The sequence below is a fragment of the Corythoichthys intestinalis genome, chromosome 4 (genome assembly GCF_030265065.1).
Source record: "Corythoichthys intestinalis isolate RoL2023-P3 chromosome 4, ASM3026506v1, whole genome shotgun sequence".
NCBI classification, from domain to species: Eukaryota; Metazoa; Chordata; class Actinopteri; order Syngnathiformes; family Syngnathidae; genus Corythoichthys; species Corythoichthys intestinalis.
In genome coordinates this window covers 27,905,476-27,931,540 of record NC_080398.1, presented here as the reverse complement: position 1 = coordinate 27,931,540, position 26,065 = coordinate 27,905,476, and the positions used below count along the sequence as shown (strand labels likewise).

At 39.1% G+C, this 26,065-nt stretch overlaps 2 protein-coding genes and 1 long non-coding RNA gene across 12 annotated transcripts in view; 1 reads left to right on the top strand and 2 right to left on the bottom strand.

The window, feature by feature from the left end:
* Positions 1-22,396, top strand: part of LOC130914445 (uncharacterized) — a 42,629-nt gene extending 20,233 nt beyond the window's left edge. For 4 of the 5 annotated variants that reach the window (XR_009062920.1, XR_009062919.1, XR_009062918.1 and 1 more), the window contains 2 exons: positions 13,367-13,503; positions 22,362-22,396. This is a non-coding gene — a long non-coding RNA (uncharacterized LOC130914445). Of the gene's footprint in view, positions 1-9,906; positions 12,638-13,366; positions 13,504-22,361 lie in introns of those variants that run through there. The other variant, XR_009062921.1, reaches the window with a different exon arrangement.
* On the bottom strand, positions 479-14,200 carry znf628 (zinc finger protein 628). Of its 4 annotated transcripts, none has more exons than XM_057833614.1 (10): positions 14,080-14,200; positions 13,119-13,646; positions 11,608-11,680; positions 10,172-11,110; positions 9,925-10,095; positions 8,233-8,557; positions 7,704-7,858; positions 7,376-7,618; positions 2,829-3,693; positions 479-2,765 (listed from the first exon to the last, which is right to left on the bottom strand). In XM_057833614.1, exons 2-10 carry the CDS (start codon positions 13,496-13,498, stop codon positions 1,948-1,950), a joined length of 3,969 nt encoding a protein of 1,322 aa, XP_057689597.1. In that variant the 5' UTR covers positions 13,499-13,646; positions 14,080-14,200; the 3' UTR covers positions 479-1,947. The 4 variants fall into 4 exon arrangements, with proteins under 4 accessions (XP_057689597.1, XP_057689598.1, XP_057689595.1 ...); XM_057833615.1 differs by having other exon boundaries at positions 2,844-3,693; XM_057833612.1 differs by having other exon boundaries at positions 480-3,693.
* The window catches only part of il11a (interleukin 11a), a 54,317-nt gene continuing 44,220 nt past the window's right edge, over positions 15,969-26,065 (bottom strand). For 2 of the 3 annotated variants that reach the window (XM_057833628.1, XM_057833627.1), the window contains exons 3-5: positions 19,434-19,529; positions 19,131-19,292; positions 15,969-17,349 (exon numbers count right to left, since the gene is read on the bottom strand). In XM_057833628.1, coding sequence (XP_057689611.1) covers positions 17,170-17,349; positions 19,131-19,292; positions 19,434-19,529 — 438 coding nt within the window. In that variant the 3' untranslated portion in view covers positions 15,969-17,169. The remainder of the gene's footprint in view (positions 17,350-19,130; positions 19,293-19,433; positions 19,530-26,065) is intronic. The other variant, XM_057833629.1, reaches the window with a different exon arrangement.

The window sequence follows — 26,065 nt, the reverse complement described above, 5'->3', positions numbered from 1 at the left end:
AAATATCAATTTTTATTGCTTTAAAAAAATATTGTGTTTTAAAATATATACTTTGACAATATACCTTTATAAATTAATGTTATTTAAAACAAAATTAATGAAATAAAAATTAAAAAATGCACACTGTTTAAAGCTCCAAGTCACAATAGAGTTCATTTATATTTTTTCCTTAGTATTTAACTCACTGCATGCCATTGATGGCGATAAGACCAATTCATTTAAGGGCGTGAATGCTCATGTTTCAGTGCCATTGACAGCGCTTTCTGATCCATCTTAACTGGGAAGGGCAAATGAATGAATTCTCATTCACCCAATCCTAGACACAAGGGATCGGACATCTAGCGCCGTCAATGGCGGCCAACGAGTTAAATCAGTGCCCTGTAAGGGTTAAAAAAAAAAAAAAAAATCTTAATTCGTGCATGAAAGAGTTAAAAGCTAAACAGTGAAAGAAGCAGAAGTCAAACATCGTATGAATACATTACATTTATTATTAAGCTACTAATAATATTGTGAACAAATTGACAATTTACATCTATTAACAACAAGTTCATCTATACATTGACTGCCTATGGCGGTGTCATTTCAACTAATATATTAAAGACTATTTAAAAATACATGCCCAGCCTATTTGAATGTATAACATTTCTAACATGTGGCACTGAGGCATTACAACACATTTCCCCCCCGTTGCAACTGCATGCTATCAGTTCCAGGAGATTTAAAGTAAAGTGCGAGTAAAGTGATGCGCCCGTCCATCCATTCACTGACACAGTTACTTCAACTTACACATTAAAAAATTAAGGATACTGGGCTTTTGTGTGAAATTTCAGGATGAACTTTTAATGCACTATCAACTCTTGACTGATTGTGAGCTTATTCTGGAACCTGTTCACGTCCAACATGTTCTATCAAGTACTTTTACATATTTCTAGCAATTTTTATTATACAAAGAAATGAATTAGTTTGGTCATGGATCAAACACTTGTTGTGGATTTTGTCATTCAGTTGCGAGAAAACATCAAAATGTGCATTAACACTTTACAGGATGACTTTTTCGTAATTTAAAAAACTTAACCCTATAAAGATCTAGCGTCCACATACATGGGTATGACATATTGGGTTATGTAAGCTACAATATTAACATTTGGAATACAAGCCTGGCCTGGATCACCCAAAATGTGATGTCCACATATATGGAAGCCAGATCTCAAATAAATGTATTTTAAATGCATTTTTATCCAACGTTATGAACAAATAGCTATATATTAATAAAATGTTTATAAAAAATAAAACCAGAAATACACCCTGGTTATGGTATCAAATTTTAACTCATTATTGACAATTAAAGATGTCAAATTCATTTAAACTGGGAGGACTGTCTGTGAATGCTCAGCTTTTAGCTTCAAGCCGTCTCATCCATTTTGACCGGCAGAGGCTGCCCCCCCCCCCCCCCCCAATTTTTAATTAAATATTTACAAATTAATAAATAGAATAATTTATATGCTGCCAGTGACAGCGGTTTTTACTGGAATTTTAATGTCTATTTCAAATTTCATTTATGTAAAAAAATATTGGCTGCTGTTATCAGCAATATACAGTTTGTCTAATCCAATTTGACTGGAAAACTTGTTCTTAACGACTTTGGTTTTCGATTTTCATTTTTTAATTAAATTGGATTTTAAATGTATTTTAAATGCATTTTTATCTCATCTTCTTATGAACAAATAATAAAACCAGAAATACACCCTGGTTATAATATTAAATTTTAACTCATTACGTTCTATTAACAAAGATGTTAAATTCATTTAAACTGGGAATGAACAAATGGTAAATGACAGCCAAATACAGGAGCAAATACTACCTACATTAGCCTTTACGGTTTAAGTGGTTAATCCTGAAATTTGACCCAAAATCCTGACACCACTAAATTTTTGTGAGTTGTATATTTTAATTTGTAAGTGCAGTACATCTCTGTGTTAAAGTTCCATTAACAATTGTGTGTTCTTCTGTCTGTACTCCTATATGATCCGTACAGTTTTCTTTGGAAGACTTTTCCCTTCCATCTTCATTTTCCCCCTCAAATTTCCCATCAATGCTCTGCGAACTCTCCAGATCAACTACTCTCTCCATCCTTTCCTCTATTAAGTTACTGGTGCTCACCTCAATGATAACAATTTCATTACCCCCTTCTAACTGGAAGATACCCCCTCCACCAGTTGCACTGCTACAATTTTCACCATCTTCTCCCATCATCCCTTCTTCACGTTCTATCAAAGCTATCATCTGCATTCCCTCATCTGACTCTTGTTCTATTTTACTGTCATCACTGACTTCGAACACCACACCCTGACTATGGAGTGGAACCAAGTTTTGGGCAGATTCGCAGGAAAGTGGCAAGCTGTCGTCGTGTTCTTGGCTAAAATCCGCTTGGGATTGATCACCGTCCTGAAAGTGAAAGACAAAGGAGCCCCCCTGCCCGCACTCGTCTTCTCCGGATTGACTCGCACTCGGTTTCTCACCACCCCAGTCCTGTAGAAGTGACATCATCCTGCTTTTATCTTCATCCTTTTCCGCCTCTCCTTGTGCATTTGCCTCAAATTGCAGCACAAGTGAATCGCTTCCCTCTTCATTCATACCCTCCTTTGCGTGTCCTTCATTGTCAAAGCATAAAACAAACTGCTTCTCTGTCAGGCTTTCTGTCGAATTGATATTGGTTATATTTGTTTGAGTGTTACCGGGAGTAGAAACGCTTGCTGGTGTGGATTCTACAACAGTGGAAGAAGACAGATTTTGTAAAGAAGTGGTAGATGGCAATAGGTCGCCGTTACCTGTGATGGTGGTACCGTTAGGCTGCGTCGTACAGCTAGTAACATCCGTGTTCTTCGTTTCAACAGGTTTCTGAAGAGCATTTTTTGGTTTACGACCCCGTCTGCCCCTTGCTGTCCTGTTGCTCTTCCCTAAAATAGGCCTACGCAGTAAAGAGTTAGGAATTGGGGCTAGAGGGCCCGTCTTATTGTTGGTTATCATAACGTGGGTCTGCTGGTGTGGCGACAAAGCTGGAAATTGGGTGACCTGAGAGTGTGTTCGGTTGTTGAATGTTTGTAAAGTTTGAAACATGGGTACGCTTGCAGGTTCAGGAGGTGCTGGAGGCTGGTTTGTAGGGACTAGAATTAAACTTGACTGAGAGCCATTAGTGGAGGGGCATTGTAATAGGTAGAAGTTCTGGGGTTGGGATGGAGGGGGTGGCGGAGGGGCCGGAGGTGGAGTGGGAGCTGAAAGCGGGATAAGCTGCAAACCGCTGGCTGTTTGAATCATGAAATAGTTTTGAGAAGTGTTGACAGGGATGTTAAGAGCCGGTTGGGAGACGATCAGGCTCCCGTTGTTCCCCGACGATTCAAGGGTGATAGGGTTAAGAAGTGTAGTGGTGGTCGTAACCCCTCCGACGCTGGCTTTCACGGAAATGCCATCCTGACCCGCACTCTTGGGGGAGGGAAGTGGTAAGGCGCTGCTGTGGGTTCGGATGTGCCTCTGCAAATATGAGTGCATGACAAACTCTTTGGAGCAGTACGGGCATTTAAAGTCCTTCTGTGGGGAATGCGTGCGAAGGTGCAATTGAAGGTTGGAGGAGTGCGTGAAGCACTTGTTGCACTGGGAGCACTGGAATGGTCTCTCGCCGGAGTGGGTGCGTTCATGCTGTGGAAAGCAGTTCAAGGGAAAAGAAAGTTAGCAGTCATCGCTTCAAAGGTTTGGCAGTAGGCTGCCACATACAATCATTTTCATAGTTGACTAATCACCAATTGTTTTTGCTATTGGTCGACTGATCGGGTCATATAAGATGTGATTGTTATATTACTCCCATTTTTTTCCAGCACAAAATTAGATGTTTGCAAAAAATACATTTTGATTGTGTGCTCCTGTTGAGCCATTAAGACTTATTTTGTCTCTATAGTTGCAGAGTAACGAAATAAATATAAAATAAGAGATTACATGTACAGGCATGAAAATGGCTCAGGGGTTAAAAAGGTGAGAAGGGTGTGGAAGGTTCCGGTACGCTGAACAACTAGGGCTGTCCAAAACGACTAATTTCCTCCCAATTAGTCGACTAATCAAATTTTTTTTTTTTAAACTAATTTAGCAATAATATTTTTGTTGACGATTATTAATTCACAAAATCATTTTGGAACACTTAAATTCTTTATCAAAGAACAAATAAACATGTAAATAACCATAATTAATCACACATAAACAATGAGGTCAAATGCTGATAGCATTTACTAGTGCAAAAGAATGGAATGAGGCGAACACTGACTTCGCCTTTCCAACATGATACAAAACAGTTCTTAAAAAAATATCTAGCATTAATATTATAGTGTTATAAAATAATTCTAATAATTATCCATTGCCAATCATATTTTTCATATAGGGTGTCATTTTTAAAGCTATACTTAGTGTAGAATCTGAATTCTGTAGTATTAGAGTATTTACATATTATAGTATTAATTCTGAAGTATGTGGAATTAACTCCAGAAATCATTATTTATATAATCGTTATTTATATAACGAACATGACGTGCTTTTATTTTGAAATGGTCACCGGAAGGACGTTTGCTAAACCATTCACCGTAAGCTTTACAGTCCGCAAAAAAGCACTTTTCATCATTGCTTGTGGTGTCACTAATAGATTTTTCTTTTTTTCGTTTGCAAATGCTGTTAACCAGTGATTTTTCATGTTTGAAGTGTCACCTTTTAACCACAAGTTTGCGTTTTGGAGAAGGCTATACAGTGGTACCTCTACATACGATCGCTTCGACACACGAACTTTTCGACATCCGACGTAAAATTTGACTCGCCATTTGTTTCTACATCCGACGACATGTTCGAAATACGACGACAATGGCAGCACCGCAGACGAATGCACGGCGGATTTTCTTGTGTGACAAATCAACACTGGTTTCAGAAAAGGTTGGTACAGGTGGTGAAACAAGGAAAAAGTTGACGCTTACCTTCTAAATGAAGATGCAAATGACAGAAAAATATGAGCGTAGGGTGGGCATCCGTGAAATGGCTCAACAATACATCTCCACGGTCCTCCTCCGACCATCGTTCGCCAGTCTTTATAAGTTAAGCTGACAATTCTTATAGTGGTAACATCTCCAGAGAAATCGCCAACTCCGCCACGTTTTTATCATTTATTTCACAACTTATTCAAAACAAAAACCCCTTCTGTCTGCCGCAATTGACGGTGTTCTCAAGAAAGCATTCAAAGTGAAAGTGAAACTCAAGCTCACCGGTCTCTCTGGCACGTCAGCTGCGCGGTGCGTTCAGGGTCAGCAAAAAACGTCCGCCACATTAGAACCCCATTCGTTACATTAATACAGGAATTATTATTATTATTATTCCGATTTTGATTTATAATTTATTTGTTTTGCTATGTGTAATTGCCATTTGTAATAGTACCAGCAGTATTTTTTTAAGGATTTAGTGAAGGTTTTTGGGCTGTGGAACGAATTAATGGAATTATAATGTATTCCTATGGGAAAATCCTGCTCGACATACGACCATTTCGACTTACAAACAAGGTCCTGGAACGGATTAACTTCGTATGTAGAGGTACCACTGTTTTATAGCAGGCTAAAGTAGGCTGTCTTTTTTCCCCCATTATTCTCAATGTAGCAATGCTAATGTACAGTGCTTAATATAGATGTGTTTTCTTATTTTGTATGTCTGAACTGTAATTCTACGGCGTGTTAATGACCAAAAAATTTCTGCGAAAAGAACTGGAGTCTAATATGTCATCTGCTTGCACGCACGCAGCCGTGAAAATTACCGCCCTCATTTTTATTTACCTTGCGATAAATGGACTCATTGCATATCGCCAGAGACTTGGCAACTTCAATGAAACATGTCATTAGTTAGTTAGATGGACTTAAGACCCCCCCCCCCCCCCCCCAAAAAAAAACAAAATCTCCTCGGATCTACACAATTCACGTAGGTCACCCTTTTTGACTTCAAAACGGTGAATTTCGCCGAAAGGTGACAGATTTTCATGCCTGTATGTATTATTAAGTCTTTGGTTGCCATTGACGGCGATAGACCTCACACAAATGTAAATAGGGATTACCTAATGACGTGCCGCACGCACGCTATTTTTAGACCGTGACGTCACATTGTAAAGCGGAAGTAAAGCCGAAGTGGGACATTATAGACCCGCCCTCGCATAGAAACAACGTAATTTGTGCTACTTTTCTCCGGTAATCTTTCAAAAACGAACATGCTGATCACACATTGCTTTTTTGGAACTTGTAGAAACGACTCTAGACATTACGGCATATGAAGGATGTTTTCTTCATACGTTTCCGGAAACCAAAAACTCGTGAGGAAAAAATGTGAAGACCAAATCAACTTGCGCGGACTTTAACACCAGCTCGGTGAATCCATTCACATTTCATATGCAGTAAACATTTTGTTGAGTTGGCATGGTCTTTCAGAGGACAAAAAGGTAAGCCATTTTTATATTTTCAACTTAGTTTTTAGCGTAACGTTGTGCCGTACTGCTTCTGTCTGACAATGAATGACCTGTAAAGAATTACAATGGTATCTGACTTCCACTGTTACTGTTTCTGTTATACATACATATATAAAGTATAAAAAACAACTTTAGTAAGGAGGAAGTGTAAATAAATTATAGAATTACAATTTGTTATCAATGAAAAAATTTAAAGTGTTTGTTGGCTGTCACTGAGCAGCATTTGCGATCGCTACACAAAGCTAACTAAATTACCCCCAAGAACGGTGTCAACCAGAGGATATATAAGAAAGACAGGGCTGATGGTAAAGGATAGCTTGTTGAAACAGGAGAATGTCATTGTCAGTCGCGTCGATAAAAAAAGCTAGGGCTATGCTTAGGTCGGCTCGTTTTTTTAGTCTTTTTCAGCCTTCAACACTCAAGCCATCTCTTTCACTGAACATTTTTATGTTCTTCCACATCTTTGCCAGTGAATTTGGCACCGGGGACATCATTTTCGGAGAGAATTGGTAGGTTTAGCTCTGTAAACATCTCCTTCGTACACGATTTCCATTCATTTCCTATCAGGGACAAACGGGGGCGTGTCCCTCCTTAGCAACAGTAGCCAATGTCATGAATATTAATGAGTGGAAGTGACGTGTATTTTGCGGTACGCCATTTACTAAACTTATTTAAATAGGGAGTACTTGGACAATTGTGAGGTCAGCAGTGTCTCTAAATGATTGATCTACCATCAAAATAGTCACTGACGAATTTAATAGTCGAATAATCGTGGCAGCCCTATTTGGCACAGAATGATCATGTTTCAGTGCCATTGATAGCGAATGAGTAAACTGCAGCTGCACGAACCTGTTTGAGGTTGGACGTCTGCGAGAACGATTTGGAGCAGATGGTGCAGACATGAGGCCTCAGTCCTGAATGCATCTGACTGTGTCTACGCAAGCAGCTGGTGTTCTTGAAGGACTTGCCACACTCCTTACAAACATAAGGCCTCTCGCCTGTGTGTTGCCGCAGGTGGTACTGGTAATGTGAACTCCACTTGAATGTGAGAGCACAGTGAGGGCACTGGAATGCCCGTACACCTGTGTGCACCTGGACAATAAAATACATGCCAAAAAGGCTTGAAACACATGCCAAAAATGACTAAATTGTTACATAATTTGGGGTGTTTTCTTACCCGCTGGTGGATGGAGAGCAGCGAGGACCTCTTGAAACTTTTTCCACACTCTGTGCATCGGTAGGGTCTCTCGCCAGTGTGATCCCTCATGTGGTACTTCAGCCCCGATGAACCTTTGAAGGCTTTTCCGCACTCTGAACAGCGATATGGGCGCTCTGTATGAGAGAATGGAAAACAAGATGGGAATTTCCATCCCTGCTGAAATGCATTCAGCTTCAAAGTCATTCTCAAAATACACTAGTTGGCTTCAACATTAGATGTACCCGATTCCACTCAAGAGCTTTGTCAGTTTTGATGAGTACAATTGAACAATACATTTATGGGATAATACAAAATTGGAGGACATATTGGCTTTGAGGTTGTTGAAAAATAAGCTTTCACAGTTCTAATTTTCCGCTAAATATTCATAAATTAGAGGGTAATAAACTATCAAAGGCTTGATTAGTTCATCTTATAAAACTAATAACTAATGTTAAAATTTGAGATTGACCTTTATCACTATACTGTGTGTATATGTGTGTTCTCTTACCTCCAGTGGTAGTGTTCTTGCTTCCACTGCCCCTTTTAGAGTTTTTAGCCAGTTTTGCAGGCAGTCCCTCCTGCTCCTCACTTACAGCTATGACACTAGTGTGAATCTCCGTCTTTCCCTCTTGCTGCTTGTCAGGAGAGGAGGGGAGTGGAAGAGACAAGGAGAGGGAAGGCGGGCACACTATCTCGGCTTCGGCCTCAGCCAGGAGACGTTGCTCGGGAGTGTGGGTGTGTTGGTGGGTGAGAAGCGAGGACAGTAAGGGAAAGGAGCGGTCGCAGGCCGAGCAGCTGAACTGTGATCGGGATTGGGACGAGAGGGAGTGCATCTGGATGGGCAACGCAAGCAGAGATTATTTCATGAGATTTCAGAAAATAATCACAAGACATTATAGTGTATGTTCAATGTAAGCTGTGTGGAGCCAAAACACACTAATTCGCTGGACATTAGGAGTGGGAACCTCTTGGAACCTCACGATACGATACGATTTGCGATACAAAGCTCACGATAACGATCTGACGATATGTCAATACAACGATTATCGATAAATTGGTCAGGAAATCATTCTAGGGTATTCTACAAACAACTAAAAACAAGCTTCTGCTGTGAATTGGAATGAGTTTATCACTAGTAGACGTCCAAACCATTTAAACTGGGAGGGTGGCAGTGAATGAACATTCGTTCATTCGCTGCCATCCCTCCCACTTCAAACGGATTGAACGTCTATGGCCGTCAATGGCAGTCAATGAGGTACTTTTGGGCCATTTAAGGTAGTTTACCTGTTTATTTTCAGTTACTTCCTGTTGATTCTGGGATATTTTATGGGTCACTTCCTGTGTATTTCGAGTCACAGAACAAGAAGTAACCTGGGAATCACCCAAATATATAAGCAGTGACTCAAACTCAACAGGAAATGACCTGTAAATGCCCTAAAATGAACAGCAAGTGACAGAATGACTGTGAATGCTCTGGTTTTGAATGAACGAATGCTCCCAGTCTAGTCTGGATTGGGTTTCGAGCACCGTCAATGGCAGCCTTATAGTTAACTGAGACACTATTATGGTGGAAGATTGTGGTAGTCAGTTGTTGGTTCCCTTTTTTTTTTTTTTTAAAAACATTGAGAACTTTTTAAAACGATATCTCCATTTTTGGCAGGAGCATATCGATAACCTTTTGGGATACAAAGTATCACGATATATCACCATTTCGATATTTTGTCACACCCCAACTGGACATGTTGCCTCTAGTAGAACGAGAGGTGTATGTTAGCGAGCTACTTGCGGCAACGCAACTTCTGGTTTCAGTAATGTTATCTTTGGCCAAAAAAGCATTTCGGAACAAAATCAAAACCATGTTTTGAGTCGCATTTCGGCTGAAAATTTCTCCAGTTAAACATGTAAATGGAATGCAGGTCGGCAAAGTGGCAACAGCGCGTGCAGATAAGCGAAACATGACGACTAACTCAAGTTCTCTTTCGAGGATAATGATCAATACAGCAGTAAAAAAAAAAAATCATAATTAGTGCAATAAAGGGTTAACAATATAGACTTTGAGTTGGGAATATTCAAAATAACAAGTTACCTGTTAAGAGAACTGAAAAATTTGAGTTAAGTCTCTTTAACAGCTGAATTTGACATGACTAACAGGAAGTATTATTTATTTATTTTTTTTAAACAGTCTTGTAGGAGTTCTCACCAGTGACACGTGTCTATTGAGGCCTCCGCTGGTCTTGAAGGATTTATTGCAGTAGCCACATGACAGCCCTGCCCATGTGGTTGGAGCTTCTGGCTGAACACTCTTGGAGCTCTGAATCACTTTGCTGAAGCTTTGCAAAAGGTCAAACTGGGCCTGGGTGGTGCCCACACTCTTAAGAAACAACCAAGAAAAAACACAACTAAATTCCTTCATTTTGTACGTTAATTTACATGTTTTTATAACTTACTGAATTATTTCCGTCAGCTGGCTCTGTAAGACCAAGAAGCACCTCGGCTGTATGTCCACTTTCAGCCGCTGCCGTGGTTTCTACCACTTCTTCAAAATCAGCAAGCAAGTGGCCAGCCCCCACTAAGCCTTCTGCTACCTCCACTTCCGCCGACCCTGGTGGCGCTTCTCCGCCAGTGCTGTGTTCTTCAGTCGCCATGTGAATGGACTGATGTTCCTCAAGAGCATTCCGAGTGGCAAAAGTATGGTTGCAGGTGCCACAGCTATAAAGCAGCAAGCTAGCGCCAGTGTCCGTGCTAAAGTGGACCTCGGTCCCGATGGCCCGGGATGCACTGGTGCTCTCTTCCAAGGGATTGAGGCCGAGTTGTGGAAGCAGGGTGGAATTCTGGGCGGATGAAGAGGTGGATAAAAAGACTTCTTCCATCCCTACTTCATCACTCCCTTCCTGGCTAACATATCCCACCATGGCTGTCAACATGGATGTGGCTTCTTCCTCAGAGCCCACCACCACTACCTCTACCAGGTCACGTTCCCGCCCAGTGTCCTCTCCGGCCTTGGCCTCCTTCCCATCCGCATTAGAGTTAGAGTGAGAGTTCTTATGCAGCGCCAAGTTGGACGAATGCGTGAAGCTGCGACCGCACTCGCCGCACACATACGGTCTCTCGCCCGTGTGTATCCTCATGTGCTGTCTCAGGTTGGTGGATTGAGTGAAGGATTTGTTGCATACGGTGCAAGTGTAAGGTTTGAGACCTAGATGGACATTTTTGTGTCTCCGTAGACTGCTTGAGTTCTTGAAAGCTTTGGGGCAAGTATCGCATGGGTAAGGGCATTCGCCAGTGTGCTGGCGCAAATGATATTGGTAATGGGAACTCCATTTGAAAGTCAAGGGGCAATATGGACACAAGAATGTCCTTATTCCTGTGTGAACACTCTGATGCACCTGGAAAATAAATGAAGCAATGTTTGATATTTTTATATCCAAGAATCTTGTTTAATTAATTGAAAAAATAGAATTTCATTTGTCTTAGGTGTAATGAGGAAAACATAAATAATATCCAGTATTTCCAGGAAAAGGCTGCCATTTTATTAATAGTAATACCATTTTATCAAATACCGATATCCTAGATTGTCTGCCCTTCCTTGCAATGTCAATAATAATCATTATTACATGCACCTATGGTCGAGTCTATCGGTGTTTATGTGTGTGGGTATAAATGATGTCAAAAAACGGCTGCTCTTTTGAGTGGTGTCATTTTTCATGTTTAAACATAATTTACTCCATTATCAGAGGTCTGAGAAATGTTCCATTTGCATACTTACTACTTTGAGCAACCGCCTTTCATTTGAATGTCATTTATATTACGTGTTGAGTGTCCCTTTAACTGATACAAAAAGTCTACACACCCATATTCTCTGTATTTAGAAATAAAACCTTACCTGGAGAAGAGAGGAGCGCTTAAATGCTTTGCCACAATCTTGACATTTATAAGGCTTCTCTCCTGAATGAGACCTGAAAGAAGGGAAAAAAATCACATACACCAATGCAGGATTACTACTAAATATTATATGCAAAAAATATTTATTGTTGTTTTATAAGGCTGCAACAACTAATCGATTAAATTGATTCATAAATTAGTAAGGAATTTGATAATCAATGTTTTCCAGCAGCTTTGAGCAGTCCCGTTTTGGTCCTTGTTTGTGTGTAATGTGAGGCTGCGCACGGGCGCCAGTGATTACAGCAAGAGAGAGAGAGTTCACTGCTCCAATCAGGTTTAGTTGCTGAATCAGTAATATTTACACGTGAGTAAGGTTGTATTGAGTCGTGTGTGTTGTTAGATCCAGTGTGCCTATGTCAGAGGTGAGTAAATTAAGCCAATTTTATTGTTTGTATTCTTTGTTGATGAGACGGTACCATTTTGCACGGAGTGCTAAGGTAGTTAGCAATAATGCTAATCAGTGTCTTAAGTGTCCGTTTGTATTGTGTTTTAGAGAAGCATATTAGCACTTGAGTTATCATTGGATGGTAAAGCTGTCTCGTTTCTTTTTATAAAGAAACCACACACATAAACCCATTCATATAACAGCGTTAAGTCTCAACTTTCATTCAAACTGTAAATTGTCATACAAGAGAGTGTGCTTTAAAATTGGATTTGGATTGTATTTACGAACAACTGTTTGATAAAGAAAACTGATTCTCAGAAAACTGCCTCCTCCTTATTCGATTTTGTTGTTTAGTTGGTTTAAAAAAAAAAAAAGGGTCATTGACACAACATCAGCCCTTTGCCCATAAGAAATAAAATGTCAATCAGCAGCACTTTTTTAAAATTTAAATCAACAGGACCTTTGTCCGATTTTTGTACTGAGAAATGCCTTATACTCAGAATCTTTATTAAAAACTTTAACAAGTTTTTTGTACTTAAAACTGTACAGTTAAGTCAGGAAGCTATAATAAAATATTTTTGAAGGAAATATTCATCTGTTTTGTCTTCATTATTACTTACAACATGGTAGGGTGATTGAAAAAATTATTTATCCGATTAATCTATTAATTAAACATCCGATTAACCGATTGTAAAAATACTTGTTAGTTGCAGCCCTATTGTTTTAATTTGCAGTGGCTATGAATGTGTTGGATTATATTTTGTAATATTGAGCCCCCTCTCATATAGCATCTGTCCTTAGAGCTGTACTACAATTCAACCAAAGGCAGTCTCTTGGCGGGCAGCCTATCACAATTCACTATTCTTTTCTTAAAATGTATGGAACTTAGAGAGACAACAAAAGATGAATACTACAAGTGATCTTTGGGTATCAGTAGCCCATAGTAATAGGACGGTCATTGGGATAATTATACCATCAATTTTCAATCACGTTTGTCCTCAATTACGCTTGCATTTTTTTCAATTTTTGTTGTTGTTGTCACGATGACAGATCATCTTAACGTGTACCTTTGATGATACAGTAGTGCAGAGGAGCCCTTAAATGCCTTAGGACAAAGGTTGCAGCGGTAGGGTCTCTCATTGTTGTGGCTTCTCTGGTGGTGGGTGAGCCGGGATGACCACCTGAAGCTCTTGCCGCAGTCCAAACACTGGAAGGGATGCTCGGACTGTTCGGCCGGCTGGGCGGACTCCGACGATGCCTCCATGTCTAGAACCACTTCCACGTTATCAACCACGCTCTTATTACTCTCCACTAGATCTCCTCTCTCCCGGTCATCCTCACCGTCCTCGCCTGAGCCGAGGAGTGATGGGAAAGGAGAGAGCGAGGCGGAGGACTGTGGAGTCAAGAGTTCTGCTTGGACCACCAGAGTGGCCACTGAGTTCGCCATGACAGGTGAGGATATTCCTTGGCTGTAGATCAGTTTTGGATCATAGTCTTACATTTCATCCAGCCCATTGTTTGTTGTTGTTGCTGTAGTGTTGGAATTCCGTTCCACCACTGGAAGCAGCAGATGCCAATTCGGCTAAAACACAAATCTAACACGAAGACAAAAATAATCCAGCGTTACTTTTCATTCGGGGTAAGAACGACCCCCATTTTCACTTTTCTCCCACATTCCTGATCTGACAGCTTTAACTCTACCTAGTGTTTGCTCGCTGTCATCTTCCAGCATATCAGTTTGCTAGCTATGCACACACACCCCAATTTATATCAGACAAAATGTTTTCAAGTAACCCCAAAATAAAACCCGCTGACTAAATATACACTAAAAACCTTCCCCCATTTTTATTTACAATGTCAACAATACAGTTAACGTTACTTACTGGCCTGCATTTGGCCCTCGTCTAAAGAGAACGTCCATATAACATTCGAGCATAATATGCATGCACCGGTAACAGCAAAACTCGTCGCGTATCTTTAACTTCCTCGTAAACAATATTGTTGATAATATGAGAATGAGATGCATACCGCAGTGCTAATCCACACAACCTTAACAATAAACAGCACAGACAAACAGTTCTCCACCCGAAGCCGCCCTCCAAGTACAAGGACGGCGATTGGTCCTTTGAGACTTATGATGAGCTTTTCCTATTGGATCGCTGCTTCGAACCAAGCGTGTGTTCGAGTTTCATTTTTATTTCATTTTGTTTTAACTTCACTTCAATATTAGTTGAATCGCTCGTTGATATATTTATTTTTGATTTATAGAAAGTGTTTTTTCCCCCAAATTGACTAAATATAACGTTGAGGTTTTTTTTTTTCTTTCCTTTTTTTTAACAGTGATATGTCCAACTATGACGCAAAGCCTTGTGGTATATGTAGTGTTTAAAAGCGTACCTACAGTCTTTTAAAGGGAAAGACGACACATTTTGATTTCCATCGCAGTGGAAATAATCTTGGAATATTAAAAAAAAAGAAAGAATTTCAGCTTTCTGTTTTTAATATTGAGAAAAACATCAATTTAAAAAAACGGTATTTTCAAAAAGTGACTGCCTAACATTAACCAATCAAATATGAGTACAGTAACCCAAATTACTCGCCCTCCCTCGTTACGTCATTAATTCCAATTATCGCATACACCTGTGTGTGCCTCGAGTCCATCAGTTTGAATGTATGTGGGTGGAACTGACATCACCAAATGGCTGCGCCTGTGAGCTGTGTTGTTTTTAAAAATGTTTAACCATAATTCACCATTGGCAGAAGTTTAATCAGATGGGGCTTTGCAAGGCAAAGGCCCAGTTAGTAAAATTCCTTTTTCTTTTTGAATGGCATTTCTTAGGCACGCCACACAGCCCAAACCGTTTGACTGAACGTCACGTTGAAATATCAAAATGACCGGGATTTTCCCACGACGAAGGGGATTTCTCGAATGACCCCCCAAAATTTGCTGTCCGCCTTTAAATGCAGTTTTTTTTTTTTAAACAATCAAAATGTATAAAAAAATGTATCCTATAATTTTTTGACCAAATTGCATAATTTACACATAAAAATATTCCAGGACGGTAAGGGGCATAAAAGTTGTATACAGAATTTGGCAAAAACATACGGTTCCCCAAAAATTCGCAAAAAAGCCCATTCATTTCTAATGGGATGTCACTGACGGCCAAGTACGTCATTCCATTAATTTCTAATGGCAACAATTTCCCCTTCATTTTCAATGGCAGGAAAACATAGGTGGTTGTGATTTTTGACCGCTTACTCATACAGCCCATTGTCATTCAACTGGGACTCATATAAGTCAATGCCATTGACAGCCATGAACGTCCGAAATTCCCATTCATTTTCAATGGCAGAAAAACCTGTGTGGTTGTGATTTTTTTTACCAAAAACTTACCATTACAGTCACATGACATTCAACTGACACCCTTGTAAGTCGATGCCATTGACAGCCATGCAACAGGACGTGTTCCCGAAAAGTCCCCAAATAAACAGTAGGTTACCTGATAGATCTGTATCTACCACAGCAAAGCCCCATCGTAATTTCTCCAGAAATCGCAATTTCTAGTTAACTTGTGATTTGCATGCTTAAACACTTTGATTAACCATTTGTCACTCGGAGGCCATTTATACTAGGTGTTGTCTTTCCCTTTAAACAGACTAGAACTGTTTTCAATTTCACGGTTGCACACACTCCCTACTTCTTAATCTTTATATAGAGTTTTTTTATATAGCCAACTACCATATACAGTTCACTAACCTGTCAAATAAAAATGATTTCCATGATTTCTCGTGCGCATTTAAGTCTTAAATATCACTTGATATAACCCTGTAATCAACGAGGTCTATATTTCAAAATAAGTTAGTTCATTTGACACATGGGAAAGGAAAAAAAACATTTCTCCTTAACTTTTGCACATTCTGTAGTTTTTATTTCACCAAGGCACATTTTTCACATTGAGGCCAATCAGTGTCTGGAAGAGGCATCTCGATGTTACAATAATTTAACATATAACTGGAGTGTATTAGAATACAAACTGTATAAAAGTATAAAAAGGAGGGATAGGAGGCTAGCTCCTTTGCAGCACAAAATAAATAGTTCCACCAAGTTACTTAAATAAATAGCCAATACTGTAACATATACTAGAAGAGAAATGAACAAAAATAAAAGTGAGAAAATAGGTCATCTAAATTAAATTGTAGAAAACATCATACACAAAGCACTGTACAAAATTTTACATTCATGTACAATTTTGTACACCAATAGAGTGTCACAATACATAGTATTTTTAAGACTTTTAGTGTTAACGTTAAAAAGAACAAACTTTCCCCCCACCTAAGTTCCAAAATATGGTTTCTAAATCAGCCATCTCACTTATCCAAGACGCTGGTTCTACAACATTGTGCAAAGAATCTAATCAGGTCCATCAGTGCTCAACAATAGGGCCCACTCAAACAACTTTACCACATTAGAGATGTCTCCTCATGCAAAGTGCGACAAACAAAGCGTTACAAAAATAGATACTATGACTCTGGCACTAAAAAGCATTCACTTGTCTCGATGATGTCACTGGCACAACCCTTTCTTTTTTCTCTTTTTTTTTTTCTCCGTATAAATTTAAGGGCACTACTGTGTGAAAAACCTTGACTATCTCAGATGTATGCCACATCTACTGGAATAAAGTTAGACTAATAAAACACAGAAATACCAAGAAATGAGTTTAAAGAAATGTTAGGAAGTGCTACCTTGGAGATCAGTGAGACACAAGAAAACAAGAAGTATGTGGTCAAATAAATTCACGTCAATGAAGAAACAAAGATGCGAGATGACACATAAAGACTTCAAATAAATAACATTAAATAAATTACTAACAGTCAATAAATAAATAAATACATAAATAACATGGTCATGAACTAAGAAAGGGTTCAAGAAATAATGATCACCATAGTTACACCGGATGATAGTTATTGTAGTTGCGTTATAGTGCATCCTCTTTGGCTCTGGTGGAAAGGCATTCTTTACACTTAAGTTGATATTGTGACCTTTTTGGATGCCATTGACTACAGTGCAAACAGACCAGGTTCCCGTTCCCCATTGTGCGTTCTGACTTCTATGAGTTCTCATTGAACTGTGGTGATTTTTGGCTTGAGGCTGATGAATGCTCTGTAAGCCCAATCGCAGAAAAGCTTGAAGTGGTGGAGGAGATCCTGACTGGACTGCAGCACGTCAAATTGGTAAGAGAGGTGTGAGGGGAGGGAAGGGGTAGGGTGGGGCACCTTTGTTGCGTCGACCCTCTGCATCTGTTGGCATGATGGACAAAACATTAATTTACTCCAATATTGTCACACTGTACGATAACACATCAATCGCTGTAAAAGAAAGCCAATGAGCTAACCTTGTCTACAAATTTGGAATTCACAGTAAAGCTGCCCTAGACGTTCCTATAACCCAACTCATGAAAAAACATAAAAGACTATCAGAAAACTACAAAATGTAACTGATTGTATTAAATGTGTACAAAATCAATTGATTGAAGGCCTTTCAAAGGAATTGAATAAGGCAGACATTTTAATAACGGAAAATATCGTTGTCCCAAAAATCAATATCACATTATCAGTAAATTGGTGACTGTCAATGCAAAAAGAAAAACAAAAAACATACAACAACAAACACGTCTTTCGCAAGGAATGTGTTAATGCTATATTTTACTTGCAAAAGTGGTTGCGCGTTTGCTGTTCTCCATTAGATTTGTGACATTGTGACACCGTCTATTAATGGTTTGAACTTTGAATAGCAACAAAACTGCCACTAATAAGATTTTTCAGTCCAACTGTTGTTTACAACACAAAATAGGTATATTCACAAAAATACTAAGTTTCCATGTCAACACTGCATCTGCTAACATCACTTAGGGGTTGCCGTGTATTGTCAGTTATTTACCAACAAGAAATTTGCTTTGGCGCCATCTTGTGGCTATTTGGGGCAAATGAACACAATGAAGTGATGGGAGGAGCACAACCTATTGTCTATAACAGGGGTCCCCAAACTTCAGCCTGTGGGCCGTATACGGCCCGCCTCCACATTTGGTCCGGCCCCCTGAACAATACCAGAGAGCATTTTGAATTTTTTTTTTTCTCAATAGTGTTATTTATTTCCTGGCCTTTTTCTGTGAAGAACTCAGAGAGGGTTATTTGATTATTATCTATTTAATTAATAGTTTTATTATTATTTACTATTGTTATATTATTTTATATTATATTATTATTTTTATTTTATTTACTTTTGTTCCATGAAGTATCCAGAAAGGGTTATTTGATTGTGGCTTTCTGGAAAAACAATACATTTTTACATTTAGGCACTCCTGCAATCGTCACACTTTTTCTGTTACAAACTGACCCCGGCCCCTCATCGGAGAAGGGAAAAGTTATGTGGCCCTCACAGGAAAAAGTTTGGGGACACCTGGTCTAAAAGAAAAAAACTGGGTTGCCCGCCATGTTGTTTCCTCTATAGGCGATTCCAAGCCCTTTACTTTTAGACTTGCGCTATCTACAATAGGTCTTGTTTCCGAAATACGTGAATTACGTTGTAAGGTGTTCCCACACCTATCCTCAGTTATGTAAAATGCTGAAAAACACATTTTTGGCCTCTTCCTATAACAACTAATGATGCCATTTGGTGGTGCTAAATTCTGTCTGATATAAAAGTTGTGTTCTAAAGCTCTCTCAGGACTTGTTGGTGCCAGAGAACTATGTTAAAGTAAGAGGAGGAGCTTCAATTTAAGTACATTGCTTTTGCTAATATAAAAGTAGGGCGTCGACACTGCCTTATGGCATCTATAGGCAATTAGAAACATTTTGGGGACCGTAAATCACTAGCTGAGTGTCGCTATTCGCAGCAAGGCTCGGTCCTTGGGGATTACTGTTTTTTGCCAATGGAAAAAAGCAGAGCCAGTGGAAAAGGGCCATAAGTCAACTGGGATAGGCTCCTTATGCCCACCCACGTTATTTAAAAAAAAAAAAGGAAAAAAATTTGGACTTCTTTTCCTGCTTCAACACTTTCAAAGTTAAACACAGTTCTTCACCTGATGGCCCAAAAGATTGATGAGTGACTTCATTTCTCTGATGACCCTTGCCAGCTTAGGAAGCGCAGGGTGGTGGTGCTTCTTGGACACCCTGTTCAGCCATTCAAAGTGGTGCTCGTAGAGCTTCAGGTCGGCGTGCAGCTGAGAGAGTGTGGGCTTCAGCTAAGGGGGAAAAAACAAGCAAGTTTAGAGACTGCACATGGGTGTGGCAAGATGTACTGTAACTGTGAGGACGGCGACGAAAACAGGCCAGCCTCTCACACGCTCACATCCACAGAAGAAACACATTATCGGGAGCATTACCTCAAGATTGCTGAGATCATTGGCTGATCTGTTGCTCATTTCTGGCAGGGACCAGACCCTGTGGGGGTCCACGTCAGAGTCAAAAGCATGCTCCCTCTGAAGGAGAAAACAAGACACAAACACACAGCGGCTCGTCACTATCTTGCATCAGCACTGTTGCGCTCATCCCTCAGACAAGTCACAGCAGCATGAGGAAAGTATTAGTGGTGTGACAACGTTCGCCGGGAGACGCTTTGTTTCCTGCACTTTCAGACAGTAGCGCTCACCGAAAGACGTGCGGTTGATCGAGGTCAGTGTGAGTTCATTCGCACTCAACCTCCCCAAAAGTCAATGGTGGGAAGTGAAAAATATTTGTGAAAACTTGTGATACTGTAGATTTTCCACTCTGTACTTTGGAGTGAGAATGTGGTAAATTTGAGGTCTTGTTTGATTGAGAGGTTGGGGTCTTTTAAGGCAGCAGTGATATGTTTTTACAGTATGAGATAATTTCGCATATTCTGCCATGTTGTTTTGTTTCACTCAGGAGGACATGTCAGTTTAAGTCATCATTATCCTGTCAGAAATCAGCTTGCAGCAAAGCTGTGTTCAAACAGGTATTGGTAGTAAAAAATTCTTTATAACATTTTAAAGTCTATGTTTTTGTACATTTCCCTAATGTACTCAACTTGTGAAGTAAACACCACAGAAAATAGTGTTGTTAGCAAATCTACCAACTACAAGCAGTTAAAAAGATCCAAGTATAGAAAATGAGGCTTCAAAATCGTGAAAAGTCAACCTGATGTCTCGGTTCTGAAATCCTAAATGTGCCAAACCACGCCTCGCTCAACTGTCATCCAAATGTCACTGCTATGACATGGAAAATTGGATTTCACTTTATCTACCACCTTTCTTATGCCTATACATGTTTAAGATGGGGAAATATAGCCCAATAAAGCCACCATTTGTTGGAATTTAATCCGACCTGGTTTCTGTGGGGCTTTTCCACACTGCAACAACAGGCGCTAGTTTGCGAGCGAAAAGGTTTGGGCCAAGCAATAACTGCTAAGTAACTTACAGTTCTTAAAATCTTATCAACACCAGATCTGACTTTAACTTCACCCCCAAAAAGACGAGGAAAACCAAACTGTTGAAAAATGGTGAGCTCGCTATTTTATTTTGCAAATCTGAGCCTTTACATGTTTTCAGCAACTATCCTTAAACATGTAGCTATTGTACATAGTAACAAATCCCTGAATTCGCTTTTCAGGGTCTTTAAGCAGAGGTGGGTAATAATGTGTTACATGTACTCCGCTACATTTACTTGGGTAACTTTTTGAGAAAAATGTACTTCGAAGAGTGGTTTTACTAAGGTATACATTTTTACTATTACCTGAGTAGATTTGTGAAGAAAAAAACGCTACACTTACTCCGCTACTTTGGGCTACACAAGTCATTCAATTTTTCCTCTTTATTCTACATATTAGATTTATTATAATTTTTTTTTTTTTTTTTTGCCAGCAATGCCAAGTAGCTGTAGCAGCTGTAACAATAGCAAGTAGCTCTACCGATTTCACCAATGAGATGTAGCAACAAAGCTTGCCGTTCTATCTTCACGCCAGCCTGTTCAATCATGTAGTGTCTTTAAAGCACCGTAAAAAAAAAAAAAAAAAAAAAAAAAGTATTTCATATAGAGCACTGCCCTCAACATGACTCGAAATTGTGGATTTTAACCTCTCTCCCAGTTTTTATTTAGAGATATGATCCTTTCAATTACAAAATAGTATTTATGAAGGAACTCTTCACTGTTCAAACTAGGAACGATTGTCTCCACCAGAGGGCAATCATGCTCTTTAGAAGAATAATGCTTCATTTATGTAATTTTTTTTCTCTCATCGGTATTCAATGATTTTTTTTTTTTTTTGTATTTCTTTGGCTTAATGTGGTTATGTAATAGGTTATTATACAGTATCATCATAACAACAGTTCGTATAGATAACTGTGTGCTTAGAAAAAAAAATACCATTGTTTAAAAAAAAAAAATCCAACAAAAATATAAGCAGTTACTCACAATGTTACTCATTACTTGATTATTCTTTTCACCAAATACTTTTTTACTTGTACCTGAGTACCTTTTTTTGGACGACTATTTTTACTTTTACCTTAATAATATTATTTTGAAGTAACGCTACTCCTACTTGAGTAATAGTTTTGACTACGCTACCCACTTTTGTCTTTAAGTTAAGGTCTTAAACTCCTACTTTCAACTGTAAATGCCTTTGCTTGTAGCTTATTTAAGTCCGGCTGTCCAATGTCAACAATGAGAGCAAATGACCTGAACCCACAGGATGTTTTGTGCACACAACAACGCACGCCGTGATCAACAGAGCAGAGAGCAGCGACAGCACACAGCTGAAGGGAAACTCCAAGGTCACTATAAAAAGATGTAATGACGCAGTACTGCCCACTGCCCAGTTACAGAGTCTTGTGTTGTCATCCACGTCTGGTCTCACTAAATTGTATTTCTTATCTGGGCCGCCAGAGGGGGGAAACAATATTCCTGCAGGTGAATATAGGCTATGGAATTTCATACATCTTTTTTAGTGGTGCATGTAACATTTTCATGACTCTTAAAGCTCTGAAGTTAGGGCTCTACCATGTCAAGCTGCTACTATAGCACAACTGAGAAAAAAGCATGCCTGATTCAATAATGAATGTAAATGAGTGATGTGGCATGCGTCATCCCTCAGAGAGGAACATAACAAAATTAAGGTGATTAGTGCTCAGAAATGTTTTGTGCTAACATGTTTCCCTAACCTGTTTTGCAGTGTATCTCCCTGCTGAGTTGTTGTTGTTGTTTGTATTAATGTTTTATTTTTTAGGCACGACTGTGCCTCATTGTCCGTTCATAAGAGCTCACTTATGTTGCGGTCCTGTGTTTTGTCTCTGCAGCATATGTCCTCTTCTATCCATCATTCATATCAGGTACACACACACATACACCACTCCGTGATCTCTTCATCTCTTGCGGTTTTGGCTCCATCTTTCTCATCCTTTTATTTCACCCTCTTATCCTCCCTTTTCTTGCTCCCTCCATTTTGGCTCATGACCTCACCCGGCAAAACTTAACATCCAGACTCTGTCTTCCTTGAATGCAAATACAGGAATGCGATAAATCTTTTTTTCTTTTATTTTTATCAAGTCACTTTGCTGTGGCGACCAAAAGTAAAACACTAAACACCACACCTACACAACCGTGACTATTTACAGAAACCTCAATACGCACCAGACCGCAAAAATGCGCTCTCACACACACACACACACACACACACACTCATGCATCTTTGCCACCGTACAGACACTCTTGGCCACATTTGCATGGTTTTGTCACAAAAACTTATATAAACTTATACGTATACGCTCCAGCTCCTCTTTTAAAAGCATCACTTTCATTGCTCCTCTCGCCGGGACTTTCCACGGATTCCTATTCTATTTATCTTTCCGAACGATGTCCTCTTTTTAGCAAAAATTCCACACAATAAGAAAAAAATACATCTTCCATGTTACCGAACACTGTCAAATACTGTCCCCAATGCTCCTTGATGTGTGCGTGTGTTTTTCAGAGCTGAACCGCAGGTTAGACGATGGCGACAGTGATAGCCTCAAACACACATACATACATATATAGAACACTTCTACTACTCATCGACTAATCAAGACTAGAGAGCGTATGAGGCTATTATTAGCTTTATCTCCCTAACACAAAGAGTTTTAGGGTTTGCATAATGCAAAAATAGAATCTGGATCAGTCATGTGAAACCAAAGATGCACAGATATGATCCCTATGTATTTTCACCTGTTACAAAACACCAGCTGTAGACGAATCTTGGCGATATTCTCGCATCTGATTTTCCTAGCCGCTCGAATGTCAACAAAATAGACGCTTTTAGTCAAACGTGTCCGTACAATGTGGTGGGAAAATACAAGCTTACTTTACTGCAATCATGTTTCCACAGTCTTGCCGCAGAACCCAAACATGATTCCATGCAAACATCATGTCCTTTATTGTTTGTTGTTGTTTCATAATTGGTATGTTAGAGTTAAGCTGGAGGCGAGAAATGTTCTTTTTAACCCACTTTTTAACTCCGTTTTACTCTGCTTTGGAGTTTTCTTTGCAAGTCAGGTGACATAAGGTTGCTGAGTCAGCATGTGTGAGGTCACTCAGTCAAATCTCTGGCCAGTCGGTCATCTGTTAAAAGCAGCTTAAGTCTGACCGAAGTCCTACGTAATAGCTGAAATCACGCATGCCAAAAGGCTGGAGTGGAAACTCCAAAATAACTTTAGAGCTTTAATTAATGCTATTAGGTAATTAAGCTCCGGTGCAATGGCTAGCAAGAATCATCAAAAGCATTAAGCCAGGGACAATGGTTTACCAAATGAGAACCAAATAAAAAAGGGTGTGCATTAGCTTCTACATCTTATCTAATAATGATTTGTGAGCTTATAGATGTGATATGCAAAGGAATATGCAATAACCATACTACTGTGACATATTAAGTACTGTGCTATGTAAAGTGACAGCCAAAATGCAGCACAATACTCTTGAGTGTGTTAGCGTGACAAACTTTACTCTTCCCCACCAAAAATCTATATATTTGGGGGTGGGACAGCTTGAAATTCCTGTTTACTCATTCACTAGTATCACAGGTAAATGTACTAGTATAGTACTCATAAAGTACCGTAATTTTCCGACTATAGGCCGCCACCCACCAAATTTGACCCAAAACAGCATTTGTTCATGAGCCGCACCGGACTGTCCTCACTTTATTATGTAATATTTACACCACTTTTGAATGGATATAAAAGATCCGAGCTTTACATAAATGAAGTTAGAGACAAAATTTGCCCGATAACACTTAATGACATCTGTCATAAGCATTTATTAATGCCCATGACAATGTCATGTCATGTCATAATTATGACAGTCTTATGAAACCGCTGTCAAATACAGTGTTACCTATTAACCCAAATAAATCAACAAATTATCCGCACTGGACTAGAAGCCGCAGGATTCAAAATGAGGGAAAAAAGTAGCGGTTTATAGTCCGAAAATTACGGTATTTGTTGTGATAGTTATTATAAAGAGCGAAAACACTATTTAACGGCTATCCAATAGTTAATTTAATGGTGTTATACTTATATAGGGCTTTTCCATTTCTGATACGATTGTAATAAGAACAAATTAAACTTGTATCTTAAGGTGCAACTGTAATACATTTATTGCTTTAGCACCAAATAAAGAACATGAAAGAGGCTATTTACATAATACTAAAATTTGCGTCTTTACCACTAGTTTTTTTTACTCATTGAAGCTGAGCTGCACCGTGCCAGTTTAAAGACATTGTGTATATGGCGTAAAACACCCCGGTTGACTTGAAGTTTCGCTCTGAGACCCCCAATTTGGCCAACTTTCAAAATTGTCCAATATGCATATGTGATACATCACTGGACAGCTTAAAATCTCAATTTTCTGGGGGAATAAAACATTTTGAACAGGAGGGCATTTAAAAAAAAAAAAATTAAATAGCGAAACCCTATCTGGAGATGAGAGCATGAAAGAGCAGAATTAAAGACGTCATGACTTTAATGAGATTTTATCGCATACTTACTTTGTTTTAATCCAAAAACTCTCTGTAGCATGTATCACTGAGTTTCAAGACACAGCTGTGAATGGGCACAGCTGGATTTGTTGGGGATTTTATGGTGAAACATGGTAATATAACAAGGGTCGCGATGCAGAAATCGCAGACATCAAGGAGTGGTCGAGATTTTCTTTTTCATATACAGTATTTACCCTTTTAAACGTTTTTTTTTCTTCAATTTTTCTTTGTTTGGATCGATTGTTTATCATCTAACATATCGGAGAAAATGCGACAGTAACAATAAAAAAATACAATTAAGCGATAGTTATGAGGCAGATATCCTTGACTTTTTTTACAAACATCATTTTTTTCATTGTGACGTAATTTGTTTAAAAGTTTAAAATATGCGAGTGAATAATTCTTAAAGTTTTTTTTTTTTTTTCTTTAAACGAAATATTAGACATCAATTAATGATCCTTAAGCTAAAAATGACAGTCATTCTGGGTTAAAACAAAAGCGGTTGCGCGATGTCTGTAAACGGGGGTCTCCAGGGTAAAACGGACATATTAAAAATAGTTCGGGAGCTTAATGCGCCATGAATCTGCTATGGCAGGATATAGACATATTGTTCTATTGAACACAACAGTTCTTTTGGCAAGAGGGGTGCAAGAGCAGAAACTGCTTGCTTTTTCAGCCTTGTCTATGTTTTCCGCCATATACTGTGTTGGATCCATTCTACTGTAATTTTCGAACTAAGTCGCACCTCACTATATGCCACGCCCAGAGGTTTCACAAGAGATGTATTTGTTCATATATAAGTCATACTGAATTATAAACCACAGGTGTCCATGTATTGTGAGATATTTACACTAACATACATACATAAGGTGTAATGGTCTATAAGCCGTAGAGTTCAGCACAGGTGGGAAAAAGTTGTGGCTTTTTGTCCGAAAATTGCCGTAATTGCCTCGTAACGTCACATTAGTAGCATTTTTATTGCTATGATTAGATTTC